The sequence below is a fragment of the Myotis davidii genome, unplaced genomic scaffold, assembly GCF_000327345.1.
Source record: "Myotis davidii unplaced genomic scaffold, ASM32734v1 scaffold1241, whole genome shotgun sequence".
NCBI lineage: Eukaryota > Metazoa > Chordata > Mammalia > Chiroptera > Vespertilionidae > Myotis > Myotis davidii.
The window spans coordinates 141,364-165,129 of NW_006291022.1; the positions used below are offsets into that span (position 1 = coordinate 141,364).

General features: G+C 41.5%; 2 protein-coding genes across 2 annotated transcripts in view; both read left to right on the plus strand.

Annotated features, from left to right (window-relative positions):
* BTK (Bruton tyrosine kinase) overlaps window positions 1-23,156 on the plus strand; it is a 32,870-nt gene extending 9,714 nt beyond the window's left edge. The window contains exons 3-19 of the mRNA XM_006764270.1: window positions 195-293; window positions 2,416-2,484; window positions 4,003-4,084; window positions 10,353-10,481; window positions 10,752-10,819; window positions 11,774-11,961; window positions 12,395-12,457; window positions 13,045-13,099; window positions 13,379-13,458; window positions 13,639-13,766; window positions 14,645-14,719; window positions 15,510-15,681; window positions 16,197-16,413; window positions 17,419-17,483; window positions 18,595-18,713; window positions 19,212-19,369; window positions 22,658-23,156. Of these exons, the coding sequence (XP_006764333.1) occupies window positions 195-293; window positions 2,416-2,484; window positions 4,003-4,084; window positions 10,353-10,481; window positions 10,752-10,819; window positions 11,774-11,961; window positions 12,395-12,457; window positions 13,045-13,099; window positions 13,379-13,458; window positions 13,639-13,766; window positions 14,645-14,719; window positions 15,510-15,681; window positions 16,197-16,413; window positions 17,419-17,483; window positions 18,595-18,713; window positions 19,212-19,369; window positions 22,658-22,729 (1,839 nt within the window). The 3' untranslated portion in view covers window positions 22,730-23,156. The remainder of the gene's footprint in view (window positions 1-194; window positions 294-2,415; window positions 2,485-4,002; window positions 4,085-10,352; window positions 10,482-10,751; window positions 10,820-11,773; window positions 11,962-12,394; window positions 12,458-13,044; window positions 13,100-13,378; window positions 13,459-13,638; window positions 13,767-14,644; window positions 14,720-15,509; window positions 15,682-16,196; window positions 16,414-17,418; window positions 17,484-18,594; window positions 18,714-19,211; window positions 19,370-22,657) is intronic.
* A 483-nt stretch (window positions 23,157-23,639) lies between these two features.
* Window positions 23,640-23,766, plus strand: part of TIMM8A (translocase of inner mitochondrial membrane 8 homolog A (yeast)) — a 4,082-nt gene continuing 3,955 nt past the window's right edge. Inside the window, exon 1 of the mRNA XM_006764277.2 lies at window positions 23,640-23,751. Within this exon, the coding sequence (XP_006764340.1) occupies window positions 23,640-23,751 (112 nt within the window). The remainder of the gene's footprint in view (window positions 23,752-23,766) is intronic.

Below are 23,766 nucleotides of genomic sequence, written 5' to 3' on the forward strand. Positions count from 1 at the left end.
CGTGGGTGTCACCTCACTATGTTGAATGAGTAGATAAAATCTAATCATCCGGTTGCTTAATCACTCTTTTTTTCCTTTTTATTGAATTTATTGGGGTGACACTGGTTAATACAATTATACAAGTTTCATGTGTGCAATTCCACAACACATCATCTATATTCTTTCTCCATTTTCTTCCTCACTCTCTCTCTCAGAGAAGAGGCAGTAAGAAGGGTTCAATAGATGTTGAGAAGATCACTTGTGTTGAAACAGTGGTTCCTGAAAAAAATCCTCCCCCTGAAAGACAGATTCCGGTAAGAAGAGACCATTGACAGAACGGGGGTGGGGGTAGGTGATGGGGAAGCAGATAAGAAACTTGGAACACTTCAATTCTCTGTAAATAAACTGGTTGGTGATACGGTATAATGTGGAACACACAGAAAAAGCTTTATAAAATTCTTCACTCTGCCATGTACTAATTCTACCAAGTCTCAGCATTTTCCCTCAGATTCAGAACAACTCATTTACCTAGAAAAATTTGTAACACATATTTCAAGATGGCATCATATCAACTTTTCAAACTAATCAGAGATGGTTGGTTTTATTCCCCCAGTTACCAGGGTCAGATTTGCAAGGTTGAGTTGGTTTTAAAGCCAGTATCCCAGGACTCTGAATAATAAGAATTTTTTTTTAAATAGCTCACTTATTCTCCTCTCATTTCCCATAGCCTCTCCTGGGCATACCACTTATTGAGTTAATTTTAAAGTATCATTTTTTTCAGATTACAAGAGAAATTAATATTATAGAAACTTGCAAAAATATGAAAAATCACAAGAAAAGATAAAATCATAAATAATCACATCATCTAGCTAAAACATTATTAACATTTTGGTGTATGTTTTTTCCACTACCATCACATATTTCCAAACTAATATGTGTTATATATTTAAAACATAGAATCATACTACACATCTTGCTTTGCAACCTACATTTTCAATATATGGAAATCTTTAACCCATGACAATAGGTACTCATTAATAATATGAATTTCATGGCTGCATCGTATTCCTTATCATGGATATACAATTCTGTAATTTGTTTAACCAATTCCCTGTTACTACACACTTAAGTTGTTTTCAAGTACTTGACATTATAAACCATGTTGGAGGAACATCCTTGTATACATATGTACTTTTGTTAGTCTTTTTCTTCAATAACTTCCTAGAGGTAAAATTTTTCTTCTCTTTATGAAATCTATGCACTTTGGTTATTTTTATCTTTTTATTCTATTTTGTTTACTAGAAGTGGAATTTGAATTTAATACACTCCTACAAATTATGCATGAGAATATCTATTTCTCTACATTTTTTTCAATGCCAGATATTATAGCCTTGGACAGGTTTGGCTCAGTGGATAGAACATCAGCCTTCAGACTGAAAGGTCCCAGGTTCGATTCTGGTCAAGGTCTGGTTGCAGGCTCAATCCCCAACCCTGGTCAGGGCGCATGCAGGAGGCAACCAATAATGTGTCTCTCTCACATTGATGTTTCTCTCTCTGTCTGTCTTCCCCTCCCTTCCACTCTCTCTAAAAATCAATGGAAAAATATCCTCAGGTGAGGATTAAAAAAACAAAAAATACCAAATATTGTAAATGTTTGTTAAGTTGTCATCAAGAAAAATGGTATTTCGTTGCTGCCTTATTTTGCAATTATTGTTGTTGTTGTTAAAGTCTATGGATTTTAAAGTCTATGTCATCAAATTAATTCACCTTCTACTTAATGATTTTAATTTTTATCATTATATTAGAAAGCTCTTATCTCCCACAAGATTTTATTGCCAGTTGTTTTTTTCTCAGTCATTCAGTTTCAATTTTTATTTATTTCAGAGAGGAATGGAGAGGAAAAGAGAGATAGAAACATCAATGATGAGAGAGAATCCTTGATCAGCCTCCTGTATGCCCCCTCCTGATCAAGCCCACAACCCGGGCATGTGCCCTCATCTGGAATTGAACCCAGAACCCTTCAGTCTGCAGGCCAACACTCTATCCACTGAGCCAAACCAGCTAGGGCTCAGTTTCATTTTTTTACATTAAGCTCTTGAATCCATCCAGATTTTACTTTGGTGTATGGTGTGAAATAGCTACCTAACTCCTTCCCCTACCACCAATATTAGTGGTTAAATGTCCCAGTACCATTTATGGAGTAAACTCCATTTCTGCAATGATTTAAGATGTCTGAGGCTCTTTAAAAAAATGAATATGCGATGGTTCCTATGGATATGTGTCCTTACTAGGTTATAGGAAGCAGTCACTAAGAATCTGCATTGTCTGTGCAGGAGAGCCTTCTTGGCCTACTGCAAAGAACTCACAGCACCAAAGGAAATACAGGAAAGAACAATGCATCAACCAATAACCATGATTTTTCTTCTTTCATTGCAGAGAAGGGGTGAAGAGTCTGGTGAAATGGAACAGATCTCAATCATTGAAAGGTTCCCTTACCCCTTCCAGGTGAGGTATTTTCTCTCACCAGCTCTCAGAGGAACCTGTAATGTAATCATTAGGGATGGGATGTGGGGCAAAAAGCAGGATACTAAGTCCCAGGAAACAAAAGTTGAGGTGAACAAGGAAACTGGACTAAGAAATGAGACTGGTATGATCTAAGAGTGTTTGCTGTTCTATTTTCCCAATCTCACATAGTTTCTTTTAGTTTCTACACCTCAAAGAGACCCCATAATGGCATTAATTTTATTGTGGTGTGTCTTGTATATGATAACTGCATTGAGAAAGATGAGCTGTTCGTCGAGTGAGCATTTCACTTCCTCTGGTTCTGCATATCTGTCTAACGGTGGCCATGTGGGTTGAAAAGCCAGAAAAGGGGAGGGGAGAAGTATTAGGAAGTTTGGTATGGGGAAGGCTTATTAGACTTATACATAAACCTAAATTCTATTCTAGTCTGGGATGATTGGAGAGCCACATAGACATATGTTTGATAGATGCATTGTAAGCCATAAAGGAGAACAAGAAATTCAATTCATCTTGCTTGTGTCCTGAGAACTCTGTAAGCCACTTGTCGTGAATATAGAAGCCCCTGCAACAGTGAAAGCCAGAAAAGGAAGTGGAAAGTCTCAGGGGAGGGGGCTTTCTGTCATGGATTGATGAGCACAGCAAGACTAACAAGCAAGAAGAAAAATGTAAAAGGATCTTGCTCATGTCCTTGACTGTATCAAACTTTACAAAAATTTTGATGGAGGGGTATTTTAGACATAGTTTTGCTACCATTGTGTTTCAACAAGATGACATTGTTTGGCTGGGCTAGTAGAAAAAGCTAAGCTACATATAATTCAAAATTAATTTACATTTGACTTTAGAATCCACTATGGGAGGTTTATTAAGTCTCTACAACACTTAGCACAGTGCCTTGTTCGTGTGAGGTGTTAAAAATATTGACTGTTTGATTTGATGATAGTGCTTAACATATACTTTACTCTTTTTGGAGTGGATTTGTGTCCATGTTTGGTTTACTTTGGCTGATATTGGGAAGTGGAGGCCACTGGGCTGTGAGGGGAAATTAGCCATGAGTTAAAATTTGGTTCCATATTATCCAAGTGAATTCATATGTACTAACCAAGACTTCAGTTATATAAATCATTACTTCAATTCTCTATACAAACTCATAGTTTAATAGGATTATAAAATAGCTTTTGTTGAATAAACAAAAGTCCTGTCTCCACCATGGGCCGAGGGAAACATTATGAACTAAATTTACACACAAATTGAAACGGAAGTCAGGAGAACCTAGTATTCAGTAAGCTAAGACCTTCTAATTCCTACATACCTGGATATGAATTGCTTTGGAATTCTGCAGATAGCTCACATGACCCTGGACCAAATGTTAACTAAAGACCCGGCTTTTTTTTGTTTTCCACTATGAATATACAAAGTTGTGACTTAAGATTATTTACATCAAGATCTTTCTCCTTTTATTCTGAATCCTAACTGCTAAAGTCTGTGTGTCCATTGTCCCAGGTTGTATATGATGAAGGGCCTCTCTATGTCTTCTCCCCAACAGAAGAATTGAGGAAGCGTTGGATACATCAGCTCAAAAATGGTGAGAATTATTTGGAAAAGAAAGAGAATTAATTTCCAAAGAAAAGAAAGGCAGGAGGAAATAAGAGGAATGGGGGAAGATGGAGAGTGAGAAAGAGAGAGGGAAAGACCAAAGAGAAGAGAAGAGAATAAAGAGAGAGGGGAGGACAGAAGAGAGAAATAAAAGAGAGGGGTGAAGGTGAAAGGGAGAGAGGAAAAGATAGATGGAAGGAAGGAAGTGAATGAAAAAATAAAGAGAGGTGGAAGGGAAGGAGGGAGGAAAGGGAGGAGATAGGAAGAGGAAGAGAAAAAATATCACACACTAGACTAAGAATTTCAACCCAGTTCCACCACTATGTCTGTAGTGCAATGTTGTAATTGTAAGTATCTCTATTTCTCTATTTATAAAAATGTCCCATTCTTTACACTGTTTATAAGTGTGGTGTGGTATGGCATTCAATGGTTATTTGCAATATTTTGAATCCTAAGTATGCAATACCTAGTTCCAAAACAATAGATGTTTATAAGAGGGCTTGAAGTCAATGTAGAGAACCTGATTCCACCACTAATAAACAAAGTAACCTCTGGCAAGTAGGTTAATAAACTTCTTTAAGACTTGGTTTCTTCTGAATTTGGAGTAATATACATGCCATGCCTACCTTCAAGTTTGTCTTAAGGATTAAAAGATGCTATATATGTGAAAGCATGTGGAAAACAAGTAAAGCTCTGTACAAGAAAGCACTATACATATCTTCATTGTGGATAAATACTTTCCAAGGAATTATTTTATGTTCCTAGCTTTATGAAAATCTAAACTTGAACATAGTTTCAGCATTTCATATACACCATATGGTGTTCTCAGATAAACTTGACAGTAAATGCTTGTAGCACAGGATGCATGAACACATATTTGTGTGTATATATAGCCACACGTCAAGTGACTGAGAGATTAACTGGTTGAGTTGACATCAGGAAAGGCTGCCTAGAGAAACAGGAAGGATGGCAGACTGATAACAGCATGGTTGGGTTATTGCATGACAGCCTTTTGTCTCAATAACAGTTAGATTCTGATACTTGGTAGCTGGCTACACCAGCTTTGTCCACTCCCTTGAATACAAGTTAATCGGTTAAAATAAAAATTACCAATTTTTTCAAGCTGAAAGAGGAGAGAAGTAAGGAATAAAGGGGTCATTTGTTGAATTCTTGCTATGTACCAGACACTGAGCTAAATACCTTATATTTATTTTTTCATTTAATTTTTATAGCAACCGTGGGCAAAAAACAACAACTATAATAACTATAATGTTTAATGAGCATGTATAATCTACCAGGCTCTGGGCCAAGTACTTCAAATGTACAATTTCATTAAATTCTCACAATAAGCTTATGAATTGTGTATCATTTGTCTATTTACAGAGAAGGGACTGAGGCTCAAAGAGGTTAAGTAACTTGCTCAAAGGCACACAGCTAGTGAGTGGAGAAGACTGGATTCCTACCACATCCCAGAAACTAAGCTAAAAATATAGTTTCATGCTACTTGGTTCTCTAGCCCAGAAATTGAACCTATAGTTGGTGTAAGATACAGTCATGTGCTACATAATGACGTTTTGGTCAACAACAGACTGCATATATGACAGCAATCCCATCCTATATAATGAAAGGGCAATATGCAAATTGACCCTAATGGTGGAACGACCAGGAATGACTGGTTGCTATGACGTGCACTGACCACTATTGGGCAGACACTCAACGCAGGAGCTGCCCCCTGGTGGTCAGTGCACTCCCACAGGGGGAGCTCCACTCAGTTACAAGCCAGGCTGACAGCTTCGAGCCTAAGCTGGCAGGTGTACACCCCCCAAGGTGTCCGGGACTGTGAGAGGGTGCAGGCCGGGCTAAGGGACCCCCCCAAGTGCATGAATTTTCATGCACCGAGCCTCTAGTCCTATATAATAAAAGGCTAATATGCAAATTGTCCCCTCTACCAGGAGTTTGACCCAGAGTTCATCTGGGGGTTCAACCAGGGGGCAGGCTGGCTGGACTCCACCTGTGCATGAATTCGTGCACCAGACCTCTAGTAAGATTATAAAGGAGCTGAAGAATTCCAATTACCTAGTAACATCATAGTGCAATGCATTACTCATGTATTTGTGGTGATGCTAGTGTAATAAGCCTACTGAGCTACCAGTCATATAAAAGTACAGCAATATGATTGTGTACAGTACATAAGATTTAATATGATAATAAATGACAATGTTACCGCTTATGTATTTATTGTACTATACCTTTATTATTTTATAGCATACTTTTTCTACTTATAAAAAAAGTTTGCTGTGAAACAGTATGCCATTTTATACCAGCAGCAACTTCATACATATTGTATTTACCACAGCTCTTGATTGCATCATTTTATCTTGTGCTTGATTTAATCTTGTGTAGTTATGTACAGTACCATGCTACACAGGCTTGTAGCCTAGGATCAATAAGCTATACCATAAGGCTAGGTGTGTAGTAGGCTATATAATCTAGGTTTGTGTAAATATACTCTATCATGTTCACACAATGATTTACAAGCCAAAACAAACAAAACACAACCACTTCAGTTGTGTCATTAGTGTGGGTAGGTGCAATTCTACTTTCTTTTCTCTTATGTTTTACCGAAGGCATTTTTTTCCAGTTGTTCCAGACCTGGGTGAATGTCCTGTTGAACCTGCTTGGGCTGACAACATGAGTCAAAAAGCAGGTGTCTTGCAACAAATACCATAGTTGCTGGAAGATTCAGATGCAAGTTCTAACAACCCCAGGACAGACTGAGGTGCTAGTAATACCAATTGTGAGATAGTCTAGGAGCCATAAAATCCCACCTAGTTAATGTTATCTCACTTTAGAATAAAATGTACCAATTGAAAGTCACTAACATGCCCTGGCCAGTGTGACTCAGTTGGTTGGGCATCGTCCCATGCACCAAAAGGTTGCTAGATTGATTCCCAGTCAGGGAACATGCCAGGGCTGCAGGCTCAATGCCTGATAAGGGCAGTGCAGGAGGCCACCAATAGATGTTTGTCCCTCATCAGTGTTTTGCTTCCTTTCTCCCTCTCCTTTCTTTTCTCTCAAAAAAATAAGTAAAAATATTTTTTAAAATCACTAACATGAGAAGGGGACTTCATCAGAATCCTGGCTGCCTCTACTGTGAAGAGGCATGAGGGACCCTTCTCAGGTGCTGGATCTAAGTGCGGTTAAGTGGTTTAGACAAATGTGGTTAGCTGTATACCTTAGATATTTGTACTTTACTTTATGATAGGTAAGTTATACCTCAATTTAAAAAGTAGATCCTCAGGTACCTCTTATCCAGCTGCTATGTTTGTTTATTATTTCAGGGGCACTTTCCAGGCAAAGGTTGTATGCCTGAGGACTTAGCCTTGGGCTTTCTTATTCCACTTCCTTGAACCTGACAGCAGACACTTCTATGTTATAGCAGCACAGATATTTGGCTATATTCACTCTAGAATCTGTTTACTCAAGCACAATAGAGCCTATCTTAATTGCAATTTCAAAAGTAAGAACTCAGCAAAATGAATGAAAGAGTGGCATTGGCAAAACTCCAACAACCAGTATGGAGACGAATACTTCATTCATTCCTAAAACAGAATTTTAGACATTGTCTTGATAGCTATGGATATAAGACACCAGTCCATCAAGTACTAGGAGAATGTGCACCAACCACTAGTGCTTCCCAGCCAGGGCTGGCCCTATGAATTGGTGAAGTAAGCAGTTTCTCCTAGCCTTCCCACTGTCTTAGCTCAGGCTGTCATAACAAAATACCTTAGCCTGGGTGGCTTAAACAACAAACATTTACTTCTCATAGTTCTGGAAGCTGGGGAGTCCAAGATCAAGGTGTCTCTGATTTGGTTCCTGGTGAGAATTCTCTGACTAGCTTGCAGACTGGCCACTGTCTCACTGTGTCCTCACATGGCAGAGATAAAAAGAGAGTCTCTCTCTTGAGTTTTTTCTTATAAGGGCACTAATTCCATCATGAAGTCTCCACTCTCATGACTTAATTCCCTTCCAAAGGCCCTCTCCTAATACCATTACATTGGGAGGCTTCATAATATGAATTTTGTGGGGACACTAACATTCAGTCCATAACAGACCCTCTGCTTTTGCAATTCTCTCCTAAGTATCTGGAAATACCAGCTCTGGATTATCTAACAAAAAAGGGCCACCATTTTAAAGGAACCTCTTAAGAGGCAGACATCATTTGGTAATATAGGGTGGGTTCTTAATGTGTGTGCTGAGGGTGGGGAGGAAGGAAGCTTTATGTCCCTTCATTAGCATATTAGTATACCTTCATTTATCAGAGTAATTAGTTGTTAAAAATTCTTGGCATATCTACTAGTGCCCAGGCTTGCACCCAGGGTCTTCAAGAGTAGTGTCATTGGAAGAGGGGTAGATGGTGGCATTGATGGGAGCAATCAGTTCTTGCTGAAAGGAGTATATGGAATGTTGTTCAGAATTGCCAGTGCCTGGTAATAATAAAACTCAGACAAATGTTTGGTTGGCTTTACTATTATTTTAAAATTCTTTATGGGTGATGCAGTCCCTTATAGCCTACACTGCATCTGAATAGCTCTCACCATCCTGTACTTGGTGCAATGGTGAAGGGGAATGCTGAAAAAGTGAGGTGTGAGGGTGGGCATGGTAAAGTGGTTAGAAATCTTCAAATCCATGTTTAGAAAAACATCAAGATAGCACTTTTTAAAAATATATATTTTATTGAATTTTTAAACATCGATCAGCTGCCTCCTGCACACCTCCCACCGGGGATGTGTCCTCAACCAACGTACATGCCCTTGACTGGAATCGAACCTGGGACTTTTCAGTCCGCAGGCAGACGCTCTATCCACTGAGCCAAACCAGTCAGGGCTCAAGATAGCACTTTTAAAAAAAGATAGCACTTTTGTTCTTTTATTCTTGGCCACCAGAGGTTTCCACGCCCCCCCCACCCCCCACCCCCCCAAAAAAAAGAAAACCTTAAGTGAGTGGAGTATGACTAACAAGTTCTTAAGGACTGGAGTTGGTCTCAATAGAGGAAGGTTTTGTTTTGTTATCTTTTTAAAAATATATTTTATTGATTTCATAGAGGAAGAGAGAGGGAGAGATAGAAACATCAGTGATGAGGGAAAATCATTGATCAGCTGCCTCCCACATACCCTCTACTGGGTATCAAGCCCACAATCCGGGCATGATTGGGTATCAAACTGTGGCCTCCTAGTTCATAGGTCAACATTCAATCACTGAACACTAGCTGGGCTTGTTATCTTTTTAAAAAATGTTATGCAGGGTTTCTTCTTAGCAGTAAAAGCTGAGATGTGTAAGTCCTCAAATGCTTAGACCAGCCTAGGTCTTAGACCAGCCTAGATCTTTGCCCCAATGGAAGCTAGTGTCAGTTATTTCAGTTGTCTTTGCTTCCCTGTTGTCTAACAACATGATCCCAGGAAGACTTAACTAACTGACTCCATGTGAAGGATCTTGAGCTGCCACAGTATTAAAAACCATAATACCAATTCCTCTTATCTGCAAAGTACTCTATTCTTTGCAAAATACTTTAGCTTTGGGGAGATTTTCTGATCCTCACAACCCTAGAACAGAAATAGAGCTCCAGCATTCATCTCCTGCAATGAGCTCAACCCACATTGGTGGCCCTAGGAAGATTAAAACCATGTTTATTCTAGATAAAATCTAGAGGCAGAATCACCTTAATTTCCCCCTAAGCTCACTCTGTTGATTAGAATATGAACACAGAAAGCCTGGTGCAGAAGTTCTCTCTAAGGCAAATATATCTAAAATATATTTAGAGATGTATCGACTCAGGGAGTTGGGACATTGGTATATTGAAAGCTGAAGTGAGAGTTTGGCTTGGACAAATTGTGTCCCTTATCTGGAAAAAAAAAACACATCGTAATCAACAGCTGCCTTACAAGAAGATTATAATGGCCACATGGGAAAACACAGATAACATATTTTGTTCTTGGGCTTTGGAGACATCAGATATTCTTATCATGCTGGTCAGGAGATAGTTATCATGACTGACCACTGAAGAGAACTGCACAGGACCTCTCTGGGGCTGGGCATGGGAGCCAAATGGCCTTGCTGTCTGCTTCTCTCCAGGGTGGCTGATGAAGGGGCAGTTGTTTGAAGCTCACCACTAAGCTTAATTGAAGAGGAAAACATGCAAATGGTTGATTCTCCTGCATGTCAGATGTGATCTTTCTCTCTCTTCTCTCTTGTTACAGTAATCCGGTATAACAGTGATCTGGTACAGAAATACCACCCTTGCTTCTGGATTGACGGGCAGTATCTCTGCTGCTCTCAGACAGCCAAAAATGCTATGGGCTGCCAAATTTTGGAAAACAGGAATGGAAGTAAGAGATCTGATCAATATCATTTTCCCCTCTTTTGACTCTATCATTTGGCCATTGCACAAAGGGGCCTGGGAGAGGGTGGGTGCTGAAATCCAGCTAGTGCTCTGTTCTCCAAGCTGTGCAACCTGCCATGGGGCTGTATCCACCCAGACTTTTTCTAACTTGCCTAAAGGCACTGCAGAGAAGAGAGGGCAAAGTCCCTGACCAAACCACTCTCCAGGCCATTTCCTAATATGCATTCTGTATCATCACTGGTATCTTATTTTGCAGGCTTAAAATCTGGGAGTTCTCACCGGAAGACAAAAAAGCCTCTTCCTCCCACACCTGAGGAGGACCAGGTATACAGGAAAATTGGGCGCTGCTATTGCTCAAATAGAAACTTACAATTACCACAGAAAACACACCAGAGTCTTCGAATTTTTCTGGGACTTGGTACTGTTAATTGATATTCTTTCTAAGACAGGGAATTTGTCCTTCTAATTAGGACTTCCCCTTCAGTGGAAAGATAGAGGGCTATTCGGAAGCCCTTGGCAACCATTTAATCCAATCACCTGTTTAAAACAAAACAGATCTTGAGTTTTTAAAATAAAAGTATTTTCAAACATAAAGTTAAAAGAATTTAATAGTGAACACCCAATACCTTCATCCTATTACTAACATATTACTTCAAAATTGCTTATTTGGTTACTTTTTGAGGTCTAGAAAGCTCTTCTTCATATACAGGCATACTTTGGAGATATTGTGGGTTTGGTTCCAAATCACTGAAATAAACCAAGCCATAATCTTTTGACAGTGGAGGGTTGTCAATTTCCAAAACAAACAAACAAAAACGAAACAAAACAAAACACACACAATATCTGTGAAACACAATAAAGCAGGGCAGAAATTATTATGCTCATTTACAAACAAGGAAACTGAGATTCAAAGCCACTTAGTAGATCCATGCACCTACCCTCTGTGCCAAATAGGTTTCCTGATTGTGTCTGCAAATGGTTTTTGTCCAGAAGCTTTAAAAGTACTGACATCTGGATCCCACTCCAAAGATTTTGATGTAATTGGTCTGGGAAACTGTCTGGGTGTCAGGATTGTTAAATAAATGTTCCCTACATGATTCTGATGTGCACTCCAAGCTGAGAACTTCTGCATAAGTGCTTAAAAATGGATGCTGAATAAACTGTCTTGCTATGCCTGGTTTGGATTAGAATAGTGTCTCTAGTAAACCAGAGAGTTCGGAGAGAAGAGAGTATTTAATGTCTAGCCAAACCACCCTACTTTTTCTCCTACCTACGCAGATCTTGAAAAAGCCACTGCCTCCTGAGCCAACAGCAGCACCAGTTTCCACAAGTGAATTGAAAAAGGTTGTGGCCCTTTATGACTACATGCCAATGAATGCAAATGACCTACAGCTACGGAAGGGTGATGAATATTTTATCCTGGAAGAAAGCAATTTACCCTGGTGGCGAGCACGAGATAAAAATGGGTGAGTCCAAAAAAAGAAAAGAAAAATGGGTGAGTTCATGACAGCCCTTCCTGAGCCTTGTGACCACCCACTTCACACACACGCAACATAATTTCCTTATTCAGTATTCCAATCAGAAATTGTTCTTCCCACATCAAGGTGAATAGGCTGCCCCTCCAAGTGCTTCCCAGAGTGAAGTTCTACATGTAGCCATCTCTCTGAGCCTGTAGGTTCTGGCCCAAATATTGTAGTGCACAAATAATTGATGCCACATGTGCAGAAGCCACACATTTCACTAGCCAAACCATGCAGCTGTTACATGATCCTCTTTGAGGGAGGGGTATGGTTTATATACCTCCATTTGAGATTGGTCTCAGGGGTATGGGCCTATGAATCTGTTTCTTCCCCGGGGAATGGGAATGCTGGATTATCTACCACAATGTCTCCCTTACAGGCAGGAAGGCTACATCCCTAGTAACTATGTCACTGAAGCAGAAGACTCCATAGAAATGTATGAGTGAGTATGCTTATGATTCCAGCGCGCAATCTTCCAGGAGGAATAGAATATAGTATATATGTTTTTGAAGTTTCAACAAAGCTTTGATTTTAAGATACTCATTAAAATCACTGCTAACTGGGTCAAAAGATGCCACCACCCCAAGCTAGTGCCTATGTCCTACCTTCGCCACAAATACTATCTGCTTATGAGAGGTGGGGAGACCACCACACCGCCCAAAATCCAAAAGAACCACACTCTAAGAAAGAGTTGACAGTCTGATAGGACACATTTGAAAGGGTGAAAATGTCAAACTTCTGCCATTATCCTTTCTCCTTAATCATAGAAATAGATTGTTCTTGAGTGCCCTGTCCCTGATCCCTTCCCTGCAACCCTCTGCCACCTATCTTTGTCCTCTACTCTCCATTTCCATGAATTTTCAGTACCAACTAAGTTTTGGGAAAGTGATGCAGTTGTGCTTTGCATATGATAGGCACTCAGTAAAAATAGGGGTTGAGTGGATTGACTGAATCAGTAGGATGGACACTCTAATCTTGGAATCAATTACACCATGGTCTAGGAGTCACTCAAGCACTCTCCCTTTACAGGTGGTATTCCAAACACATGACTCGGAGTCAAGCTGAAGAACTGCTAAAGCAAGAGGTAAGTCTGTGACCACAAGTAAATGGCATCCTCCTTGCACAAAACATGAGGATCCTGAATTGAGGGCTTGCTGCTGCCCACTAGGCAAGGCAGTGTCAAGACCATCATTTTTATCGGGTCCCAATTATACTCTTCAGTATCAAAAGCAATGAGGCTGCAGGTGAGTCATGGAACTTGGCATTGAAAGCAGGGGTTGTTCTATTTTCTCCCAGGTTTTGGATGCAGATGTGAGCACCACTTCCTCCTTAGAGTAAGCTTATTTTTTTGTTGTTGTTTCAGGGGAAGGAAGGAGGTTTCATTGTCAGAGACTCCAGCAAAGCTGGAAAATATACTGTGTCTGTATTTGCTAAATCTACAGGGTGAGTGCTACTTTTCCAAGGCCCTGGGGACAAAGCACAGGGGTGCCCACCCAACAGCTCCTTAATGGTGTGCCCCTCATATTTCCTCTGTCCCTTAAACTCAAAACTCATCTCACTTCATTTCTTGGGTCCTGCATGATCCTTGTTCCCAAGTTGCTGACTTAGAATCTACTTCTTCAGGGACCCTCAAGGGGTGATACGCCATTATGTTGTGTGTTCCACACCTCAGAGCCAATATTACCTGGCTGAGAAGCACCTTTTCAGCACCATCCCTGAGCTCATTAACTACCATCAGCATAACTCTGCAGGTGAGTACCAGGGACACTAAAGAAGGGTGTGCCAAGCCCCAGAAGAAGCAGTTCAGAACAAGGTGATGAGGGAATGAATAAGCCTCACAGGGCAGTCAGTGCAAGTAGCTGTGAAAGTCAACCCCTGTGATGCTTGGTGGTGGTCAACTAAAGAGGTAGTCAAAGACAGACCTTATACACATTGGGACTGGCTTCTTATTTGGTGATTTATGCTCAGTGCTAAGGAAAAACATAGAAGAGACTGATGATTAATCAATCAGCAAGTATTCATTGAGTTACTACTGTGTACTCATCAATTTCCTCAGTACTAGAGGAAAAATGCAGAAAATTATTAACAAAGGTCCTTGCACTCAAAGAATATAAAGTTAGAAAACATCAGAAAATGGCTTGTAAGTACAGTAAGTTCTTACTTAATATCACCAATAGGTTCTGGGACTTTAAGCAAAATAATGTATAACAAAACCAATTTTAACATAGTCTAATTGATATAAACAAGTGTTAAGTTCCTATGGCAGCTCATCAACATTATAATGAAAACGTTATTTGAGGATCTACTGTAGTGTAGACATTCTAAAAACTGAAAAGTTGGTAAGGGAAAAAGCTTCATGGAGAAGATAGAATGTGAGTTAAGCCTGGGCTGGGAGGAGGGGATATATTTAATTGGGTAGTGCGTTTTAATTAGTATTTCTATTTTTTGTACCTAAAAACTTTTTTATGGGAGGAGTAACTTCCAGAAAATGTTGGGTTCATGAAGATCTTCTGGGATTCAAAATGTACTAGAAAGATGAACATAGGAAGTGTGAGATTTTAAGTGAGGGTGTGTCAAGTATCTCACCCCTACACTGCACCAAGAACATGATGCCCTCTCTATGTTTCAGGACTCATATCTAGGCTCAAATATCCAGTGTCTCAACAAAACAAGAATGCACCTTCTACTGCAGGCCTGGGCTACGGTAACTGTTTATTTTTCCAGGGTAGGGTGGACTAGACAGTTGCAAGGACTACCTCTGGCCGACCCAATAAGACCTTGCCTTGCCTTAACCGATGTGTCTCAGTGGTTAGAGTGTTGGCCTGAGCACCAAAGGGTCCTGGGTTTGATTCCCGGCCAAGGGCATATACCTGGGTTGCAGATTTGATCCCTGGTCCATACAGGGTGCATACAGGAGGCAAACAGTCAATGTGTCTCTCTCACATAGATGTTTCTCTATCCCTCTCTCCCTCTCCCCCACCCTCCCTCCCTTCCACCCTCTCTGAAAAGCAGTGGCAAAAATATCCTCTGGTGAGGATTAACAACAACAACAACGAAAAAAGACCTTGCCTCATGAGTGTTCTTGCAACACACTGTTCTGCACCAGCTGCCTCAAGGAAGGTTAAGACAGAGCTAAACAAGTTATTTAATGATTTACCCCCTCTGGTGGCTCGAAGTGGGACTGCAAAAATATAAATTCATAAAGTGATTATTTTTAAAATTGTGGTAAAAAATGCATAATCATAAACATAAAGGGTTTTAAGATGTCTAGTCTATCTTCTTCCATTATAGCTGACTTGCACCTAAAATTCCAAGATTCCTCCAACCAGTAATCTCTTGTCCCTGAGATTTACCTGAGCAAAGGTGGATTAGTACCCCCAAGAATTTCCCTTTTACTGCTTGCCTATTTCTATTCCCAGTAGGAATTCTTATTTATTGTAGGAATTATATGTACATGACTCCCAAAGACTCACAATAAGGCTTTGTTTTTATAGGATCATGGGAAATTGATCCAAAGGACCTGACCTTCTTGAAGGAGCTGGGGACTGGACAATTTGGGGTAGTGAAGTATGGGAAATGGAGAGGCCAGTATGATGTGGCCATCAAGATGATTAAAGAAGGCTCCATGTCTGAGGATGAGTTCATTGAAGAAGCCAAAGTCATGATGTGAGTTACAGCCCAAAGTCAACTCTTAATCCAGTTGCTGGAGTCTAGGAATTACCAGGACAATCCATTGTGGTTTAAGGTGACTTTTAGTGAGAGATTTGGACCAGGGAATGAGGTCAACCTTTGATTGGTAGGAGTCCTAGCTTCTAAGGTAATCATTTATCTGCCTTAGATATTGGTTGAAATTAGTGTTGATCATGGGTGCTTACCATCTCAGTAGCATTTCGAATGGTTGTGGAATATAAAACTTTCAAGAGGAAGATTGATTCTGATTTAGCCTTAGTGTTCATTGATTCCTCGATTTGTTTCCAGTTCTATTGATGAGTCCCAAGTCCCTGCTCACTCTCACATATTAGGTACTGTTGGGATTAAGGGTGGGAAGGAGGAAAGTCAACTTGCTATTGTGGTCCCTTATCTGACACTCTAATCCCAGGCCAACCCCTTTCTACTCCAGCCCTTTTCTGACTGGTATGCAGAGCCAGAAGGGGAAGACTGGTTCATTGCCTCTCCTGTAGGAATCTTTCCCATGAGAAGCTGGTGCAGTTGTACGGTGTCTGCACCAAACAGCGCCCCATCTTTATCATCACTGAGTACATGGCCAATGGCTGCCTCCTGAACTACCTGAGGGAGATGCGCCACCACTTCCAGAATCAGCAGCTGCTGGAGATGTGCAAGGATGTCTGCGAAGCCATGGAATACCTGGAGTCAAAGCAATTCCTTCACAGAGACCTGGTGGGACCTCAGAAGGATTAGCCTGGGATCAAGGGCTGAGGGGGTGGAAGTAGCAGAGAAAGACATATCGTACATGGATGAGGAGGGTTGCTGAAGCTATCATTTCAGTTTTATCTAGAAAACACTGAAAGTTAGGTGAGCCTCTGCCCCAGTGGTCAGCCTTTCAAGGATCTCCAGCCTCAATACCATGAGTTCTGCCATGGTGGGAAATAGAGCAGTCACTTACTGCCAGCCCTGTACCATGCCAAGGAAACGGTGGGGTCCTTCAGGAGTAGAAGAGCAACCCTGCTTCCCAAAGGAGCAGCTCCTGACACAAAGTCATCATTTGCTTACATCAGAGTCAGAAACTGGGGGCCTGCGGGTGCATGTTATTTAAAAAAATGTTATATATAGCAAACACTTTAAAAATATGCATTTCATGTTTTTTAAAAAACTGAATTTCCAGCTTCTCTCGAAAGTCTAGACCATCTTGTAACACCAGGTCCACAATCTCACAGGCCATGCTGGAGCTGAGGAGCAGCTGCCTCCTTTAGACAAGCAGCATGCTCTCCACTTTCCTGCAATCTTTATCCACCCACTTCACTCTATCAGTTTGCCTGCATGCCTCTGGAGGCATGAGTTTGTGCCCCCATCAATTTCAGCCAGGTCAAGCCTCAAAGGGCCCTAGTCCCACTGGCAGAAAAGTAGAAAACAAAGCACTTGCCTTCTGCTCTCCCTTAATTCTCACAGCATTTCAGTTCAAGAAGGGATGTTGTGGAATTGTCAATGTCAATGAAATCGTTCTGCATGTGCTCAGTGTTTCACTTATGAAACAGGTCACTTTACATGTGGTGAAAATGCATAAATGTTTCTCAGTAGCATCAACTAACTCCTGTTAGGTGGAAAGGTGTCTCTAGTTGAAGGAGATGAGGCTGCCTTTGCTTCACTCTCCTGGTGGGAAGAAGCTTTTATGCCTTTAACCTGTATGCCAGGGATGGATTCTCACTGCTATCTGTTGTACTGCAGGCGGCTCGAAACTGTTTGGTAAATGATCAAGGAGTTGTTAAAGTATCTGACTTCGGCCTGTCCAGGTGAGGGTGCCTCTTTCATCTTTCTCTCTAAAAGTAAAAATAGTGCAGTACAAATATGAGGAGACATCATAGTTTTCAATCTTTTCCCTTTCTTTTTTTCTCATTCTAGTCTTTTCCAACATCTTTCTACACTTTTTCTTTCTCTGAATGATTTGTCACTTCTTTCATTTTTTTGTTTTACTGTTATATCCCTTTCTTCTATTTCCTTCCCTTTAAAAATATCTTTATTGATTTCAGAGAGGAAGGGAGAGATAGAAACATCAATGATGAGAGAGAATCATCGATCAATGCATGCCCCACGTGCCCCCCGGGATCAAGCTCAAAACCTGGGCATATGCCCTGACAGGGAATCAAACCACTGAGCCATGCTGGCCAGGCTCCCTCCTCTTTTTTTAATTAAATTTTTCCAATGCCTTATCTTGATCTGTTAATCCTGTTGACTCTACTCCATCTTTTCTTTCTTCCTTTCTTTCTCTTTCTTTCTTTCTTTCTTTCTTCGCCCTTCCTTCCTTCCTTCCTTCCTTCCTTTTTTTTTGTTAATCCTCATCCAAGAATATTTTTTCCCATTGACTTTTTTTAGAGAGAATGGAAGAGAGGGGGAGAGACAGAGAGAAAGAAACATTGATGTGAGAAAGACACATCGATTGGTTGCCTCCCGCATGTGCCCTGACTGGGGGCTGGGCATTGAGCCTGCAACCGAGGTACGTGGCCTTGACTGAAATCGAACCCGGGACCCTCTGTCCATGGGCTGACTCTCTAACCACTGAAGAAAACCGGTCAAGGCTTTCTTTTCTTAATCAGTCTAAGTTCCATTGGCAACTGCAGAATAGATGGAAGGGAAGGAGAAGAAAAGATAAAGGAAAAGGATAGAGAAGAGAAAGGGAGTACTTATTAGATCTTATTTCATTTCATCCTTGCTGTTAACTATATTGTCAATCAGGAAAGCTAAATCAGATATGAGAACAGGAACATGTTAAAAATAACATTTGTAGAAGACACTGGATGGCTTGTGGGAATGTATGTGTGCAACTCTTGTTACTGTGCCAAGAAAACATAAGTAAATACCAAACTCTCCAAATCCTAACACTAACAAGTCCTGAATTCTTTGCAGGTATGTTCTGGATGATGAATACACAAGCTCAGTAGGCTCCAAATTTCCAGTCCGGTGGTCTCCACCAGAAGTCCTTATGTACAGCAAGTTCAGCAGCAAATCTGACATTTGGGCTTTTGGTGAGTGATTAAGATTATAAATACAATGGGGAAACTGACACTTTGCAAACTGTACAGAGATTGTTTGTTCTTGCTTTCGTTCATCTAATCCTTAGGGAGTGCTTACTATGTCTGGCACCACAGCATTTCTGGATATAAAACCAGTAAACTAGACACAATCCCTGCCTACTTAGAACTTACAAAATATTGAGGGGAACAAACAATTCATTCAGTATTCGACAGCTTCTGAATACTGATTATGTACTAGGGACTGTGCCAGACCCTATAACCACAAAGACAAAAAAGATGCTGTCTCTCTCCTGAAGGACCTAATGGTCCACTGCAACCCCAATTAAGCTCCAGTGTAGTCAGTACTATAGTGGAAGTTTGAACAAAACACAAAAAGCACAGAGGGGCAAATCAACTGAATCTAATCTTTGAGGTTAATCTAGGAAGAGTAGGATCCCGGCTACCTGAAAAGACTGAAAAATGACTACTTTTTTTTTTTTCATTTTCTAGGGGTTTTGATGTGGGAAATTTACTCTCTGGGGAAGATGCCATATGAGAGATTTACTAACAGTGAAACTGCTGAACATATTGCCCAAGGCCTACGTCTCTACAGGCCTCATCTAGCTTCAGAAAGGGTATATACCATCATGTACAGCTGCTGGCATGAGGTAAGTGTTTTACTGGGACCTCTTAAATTATTTCCCTGAATCTACTTTATCATTTAGCCAGCCAGGCACCTAGTCCCCACTCTCCCTGGCTGCATGGAGTTACATACATTCTAGGACCCCAGCCAGCACCCTAATCCTTTGATAGCCAGAGGCTTTCCCAGGCCACTCCAATCCTCACTAGAGTATTATTTGCAGACTCCAGTACCAACTCAGCTTTAGGGAAAGGGGGTGAGGCCATGTCACTAGTATACACAAGCAGTCAAAAGCACTCAGACAAATGTATGGGCATTTTTAAAAAATTAAAATTTGTGTTTATTCCCTTGGGAGTCATTGCTTCTTTCTTCTACTTTACTGCCAACCTTTTCTGGCAGTGGTCCTAAGTGAGATTTTAAAAATAAAGACCCTATGACCCCAAAGGGAACTAAAACAGGTAGTGCTCTTTTTAAAAAATATGGTACATTATGGGGCATGTGGTATCCTAATATATAAAAACCCAGGGTCCGTAACATCCAAAATGACTGAAGGCTCAACCTACCGGAAGTCAGTCCTGCAGTTAGTGCTGGGTTACCATGGCGACTCAGCACTGACTGACACTGCTGCAGGCACTGCAACCCAGCACTGACTGCCGAGGGGGCTGCAGATCAGGCCCTGAGGGAGGCCCGAAGAGAGAGGCAGGGTCTGATCCGCAGCCTCTGTGGCAGCTGTTGATCATCTGTTGCCTCTCTCTTTCTCTCCAGACTTTGCCAGCAGCCGCGCTCTCTGAGCCTCCGAGGGGGATGCTGATCAGCCACACCCCTCTGATCAGGCCCGGAGATAGGCCCAGAGATGCTGACTGGCATAGAAACTCACCAACCACACCTCTCTGTCTCTTGGGCCTCCGCTGGGGGTGCTGATCAGCCTCGCTCTCTGATCAGGCCCTTTGACAGACCTGGAGACACTGACTGGCATAGAAACCGACCAATCAGAATCAAATCTGGGTGAACTGTGAGGAGCCAATGGCTGCCTAGGAGGTGGAGCTTTTGACACTGACTGGCATAGAAACTGACCAATCAGAATCTAATCTGGGTAAACTGTGAAGGCAGAACCTAAGGTGGGCGCTGAGGAGGGGTTTTGAGGGCAACAACTGTTTGGTGTAAGGTGTAAGAAAGTGGTTCAATTTTTAATGACCAGTTTGGCAGTATAGTGCATACGGCTGGCTATCAGTCCAGATATAGAGGTTATGTATTTTTGTTTGCCAAGAGCATCTCCTCCTGATGAAAAAGCCCCCCCCCATTTAAGCAACCCTATCCTATGTAATCTATCTATACTACTAAAAGGGTAATATGCTAATTAGACTGGGTCGACTGGCCATCTTCTGGACATCAGACTTCCTTCCAGACAAAGCCATGGTGGTGAGGGCCAAGGCAGAGGCCATTAGTGCTGATCAGGCCAGCAGGGGGGGGCAGTTGGGGGTGAGATCAGGCTGGCAGGGGAGGGCAGTTGGGGGCGAGATTGGCCCAGCAGGCAGAGGTAGTTAGGGGCGGTCAGGCAGGCAGGCAGAGATGTTAGGGGTGATAAGGCAGGCAGCAGAGGGATTAGGGGCAATCAGGCAGGCAGGCAGAGGCAGTTCGGGGCGATCAGGCAGGTAGGCAGATGAGCAGTTAGGAGCCAGCGGTCCCAGATGTCCCCCAAGGGTTCCCCAATTGGAAAGGGTGCAGGCTGGGCTGAGGGAACCCCCTCCCCTGCACAAATTTTGTGCACAGGACCACTAGTTTTGAAAATAAAAGGCCTGTCCCATTATTACTAAAATGCTTTGCTGCTCTCACCTTTGGTTCTTCCAGAGGTGCCTTCTCCACTTTTCAGTAGATCCTTGGCAACCTTAATTTGGCAACCTAAACCTCTTAGCTCTGCCCTACCAGAAACAGAGAAGGACAGACAGTGTCCAACAAGCACATATGTGAATCTAGAGCAGTGATGGCAAACCTATGACACGCATGTCAGAGGTGACATGCGAACTCATTTTTTTGGTTGATTTTTCTTTGTTAAATGGCATTTAAATATATAAAATAAATATAAAAAATATAAATCTTTGTTTTACTATGGTTGCAAATATCAAAAATTTCTATATGTGACATGGCACCAGAGTTGAGTTAGGGTTTTTCAAAATGCTGACACGCCGAGCTCAAAAGGTTCGCCATCACTGATCTAAAGCCCTCTTGGTGGGGTGAAAATAGGGGATCTGGATCAGAGCATGGCAAGTTTTCCTTCAACAAATGACTTGGGTCACAAAGAAAGTATGGAGAACCTCTTGAAGACATTTCCCTTCTATCTCCTGTGCCATGCAGGATTAAGGGTGATTGGCTATGCTCCGTTGCCAGCTTTGGAGTTGCGACTCTAAGTGGATGGGGTTGTTTTAATCAGCCAGATTATGATGGGGCAGAATTCGAGTAAAGGAGAAAATCATTGTAGACTTTTGCCTTGCATGCTCAAGGATAAAGGAATTAAGGTGTCAGATACAGCCTGTTTAAAGTGGTTGTCTCCAAACTGGATGCACATCAGAATCCTTGGAGAACTCTTAAAAGTACAGATGACTGGGCCTTATCTGCAGAAATTCTGATGAGATATATCTGGAGTGGAACCCAGAAATATCTTTTTAAACTTCCCAGGAAATTCTGATACTCAGCTAGGTTTGAGAACCACTGATTCATAAGAACAAGAAATTGATGGCATTTTGGTTTTGATGAATTGAGACCTTTGTGGTATGACTATGCCTGGAATCACTAAATACCTCAGGGGCTTGTGGACCATGACAATAGTCTAGACAAGACAGTAAGTCTCAGGTGCTCAGGATCCCTGCCCAGTGATGCAGTCCATGGTTTCAAAATGTTAAAATTCCTTGTTACTTTTGACTATGAGATAATAGAAACAGTGTTTGAAACCCAACTAAAAATTACCAAAGGTTATAGGATTTTAGTTCTGTCAACCACTTAAATTTGATAACCATTTTTTCAGTTGAGGACACAAAATAATAATGCACTGGTGTATAATTATGTAATGAATTTGCCCTGTTTTAATCAGTATGTTAGTTTGGTTTGCAAATTGACCTCATCACATTAATAACCCAATGGAAAGTGCACAAGTATTTTATAGAGTGCTACTGTTTCTTTTCCTTTATTTTTTCTGTCTCGACAGGGTATATTTCTGGGCAGATAGTATATACTTAATAAACATTTGCTGCACACTCATTGCATTTCCCTTGAATTCTGGATTTTAACTCTTTATAATACTTTACTTTTTCTTTGGTTTTAGAAAGCAGATGAACGTCCCACTTTCAAAGTTCTTCTGAGCAACATTCTAGATGTCATGGATGAAGAATCCTGAGCTCACCAATAAGCTTCCTAGTTCTACTCTCCTCCACAAACTCCAATTTCACTTTCTTGAGGCAAACCAAAGCTGCAGGCCCTGGAGCCTTTGTGCTCTAGCTGAATACACAAAGGCCCCTCTATACATCTAGGGCTGCCTCTCTTCTTTGATTCCCTGGGATAATACCTTCTGAGCAAAGGCCAAGGAATTATGGTGCCTGGTACTGTCCCCCAGAGAAGAAATTTCCCAAGAGTATTAAGACAGACTGAATCTGGGATGGAAACAGTTTTTGGGGAGGGAAGGGTGTAAATAGCCTCACGAGGGGTCCAACAGCTCTTTTGGGTATGCATTAGAGCTTGCTGGGAGGCCGAATTTGGCAAAAATATAACTGTGTCATAAAAATGGGAGGGGAGGGTGTTTTCATAAAATAAAATTACTGGAAAGCATGAAGGTTTTTTGCTCTCTCGATTAGTCATGCAGCCTCCCTGAAACACCCTAACTCTCAGTGTTCCAGAAAACTATTGTGCAGCATTTGGTTTGGCATATTCCTACCTTGAGAATTCGACAGGATCCTAGGCATTTAACCCCTCTGGCTGTTGGAAAATTCTGCCTCTGAATCAAACTAACAAGCTAAAAATTACAGTGCCTTGCACACAGTAGGCATGTAATGTTATCGGGATAAAGCTTACAATTGGAGCCAAATTCTCTTGGATGCTTTTTTCCCTGTCAGGAGTGGGCAACCATCAAATTAGAGCCGCGGGCCCAGATGGCTAAGAGATGGGCCGAGCAATCCCTGCCGGGCACTAACAAGGCAGTTGGGAAAGCCGGGGCCAATTTGGAAGCAGGAGGGGTTGAAGGCGCTGAAACAGGCCAGGTGGTCTGAAGTAATTTCCTTTCTTACTTTATTTATTTTTTTCTTTTCGGAACAATGTCTGCACAGCGTCTCGGTGCTGGGATGCAAGACCTGGGACCTCAATCAGCAGACAGGGCCGAAGAAGGGCGCAAAGGCGGCCGGGAGCAGCGCCGGGAGCGGGAGGGGCGTGGGCGCGCGGGCG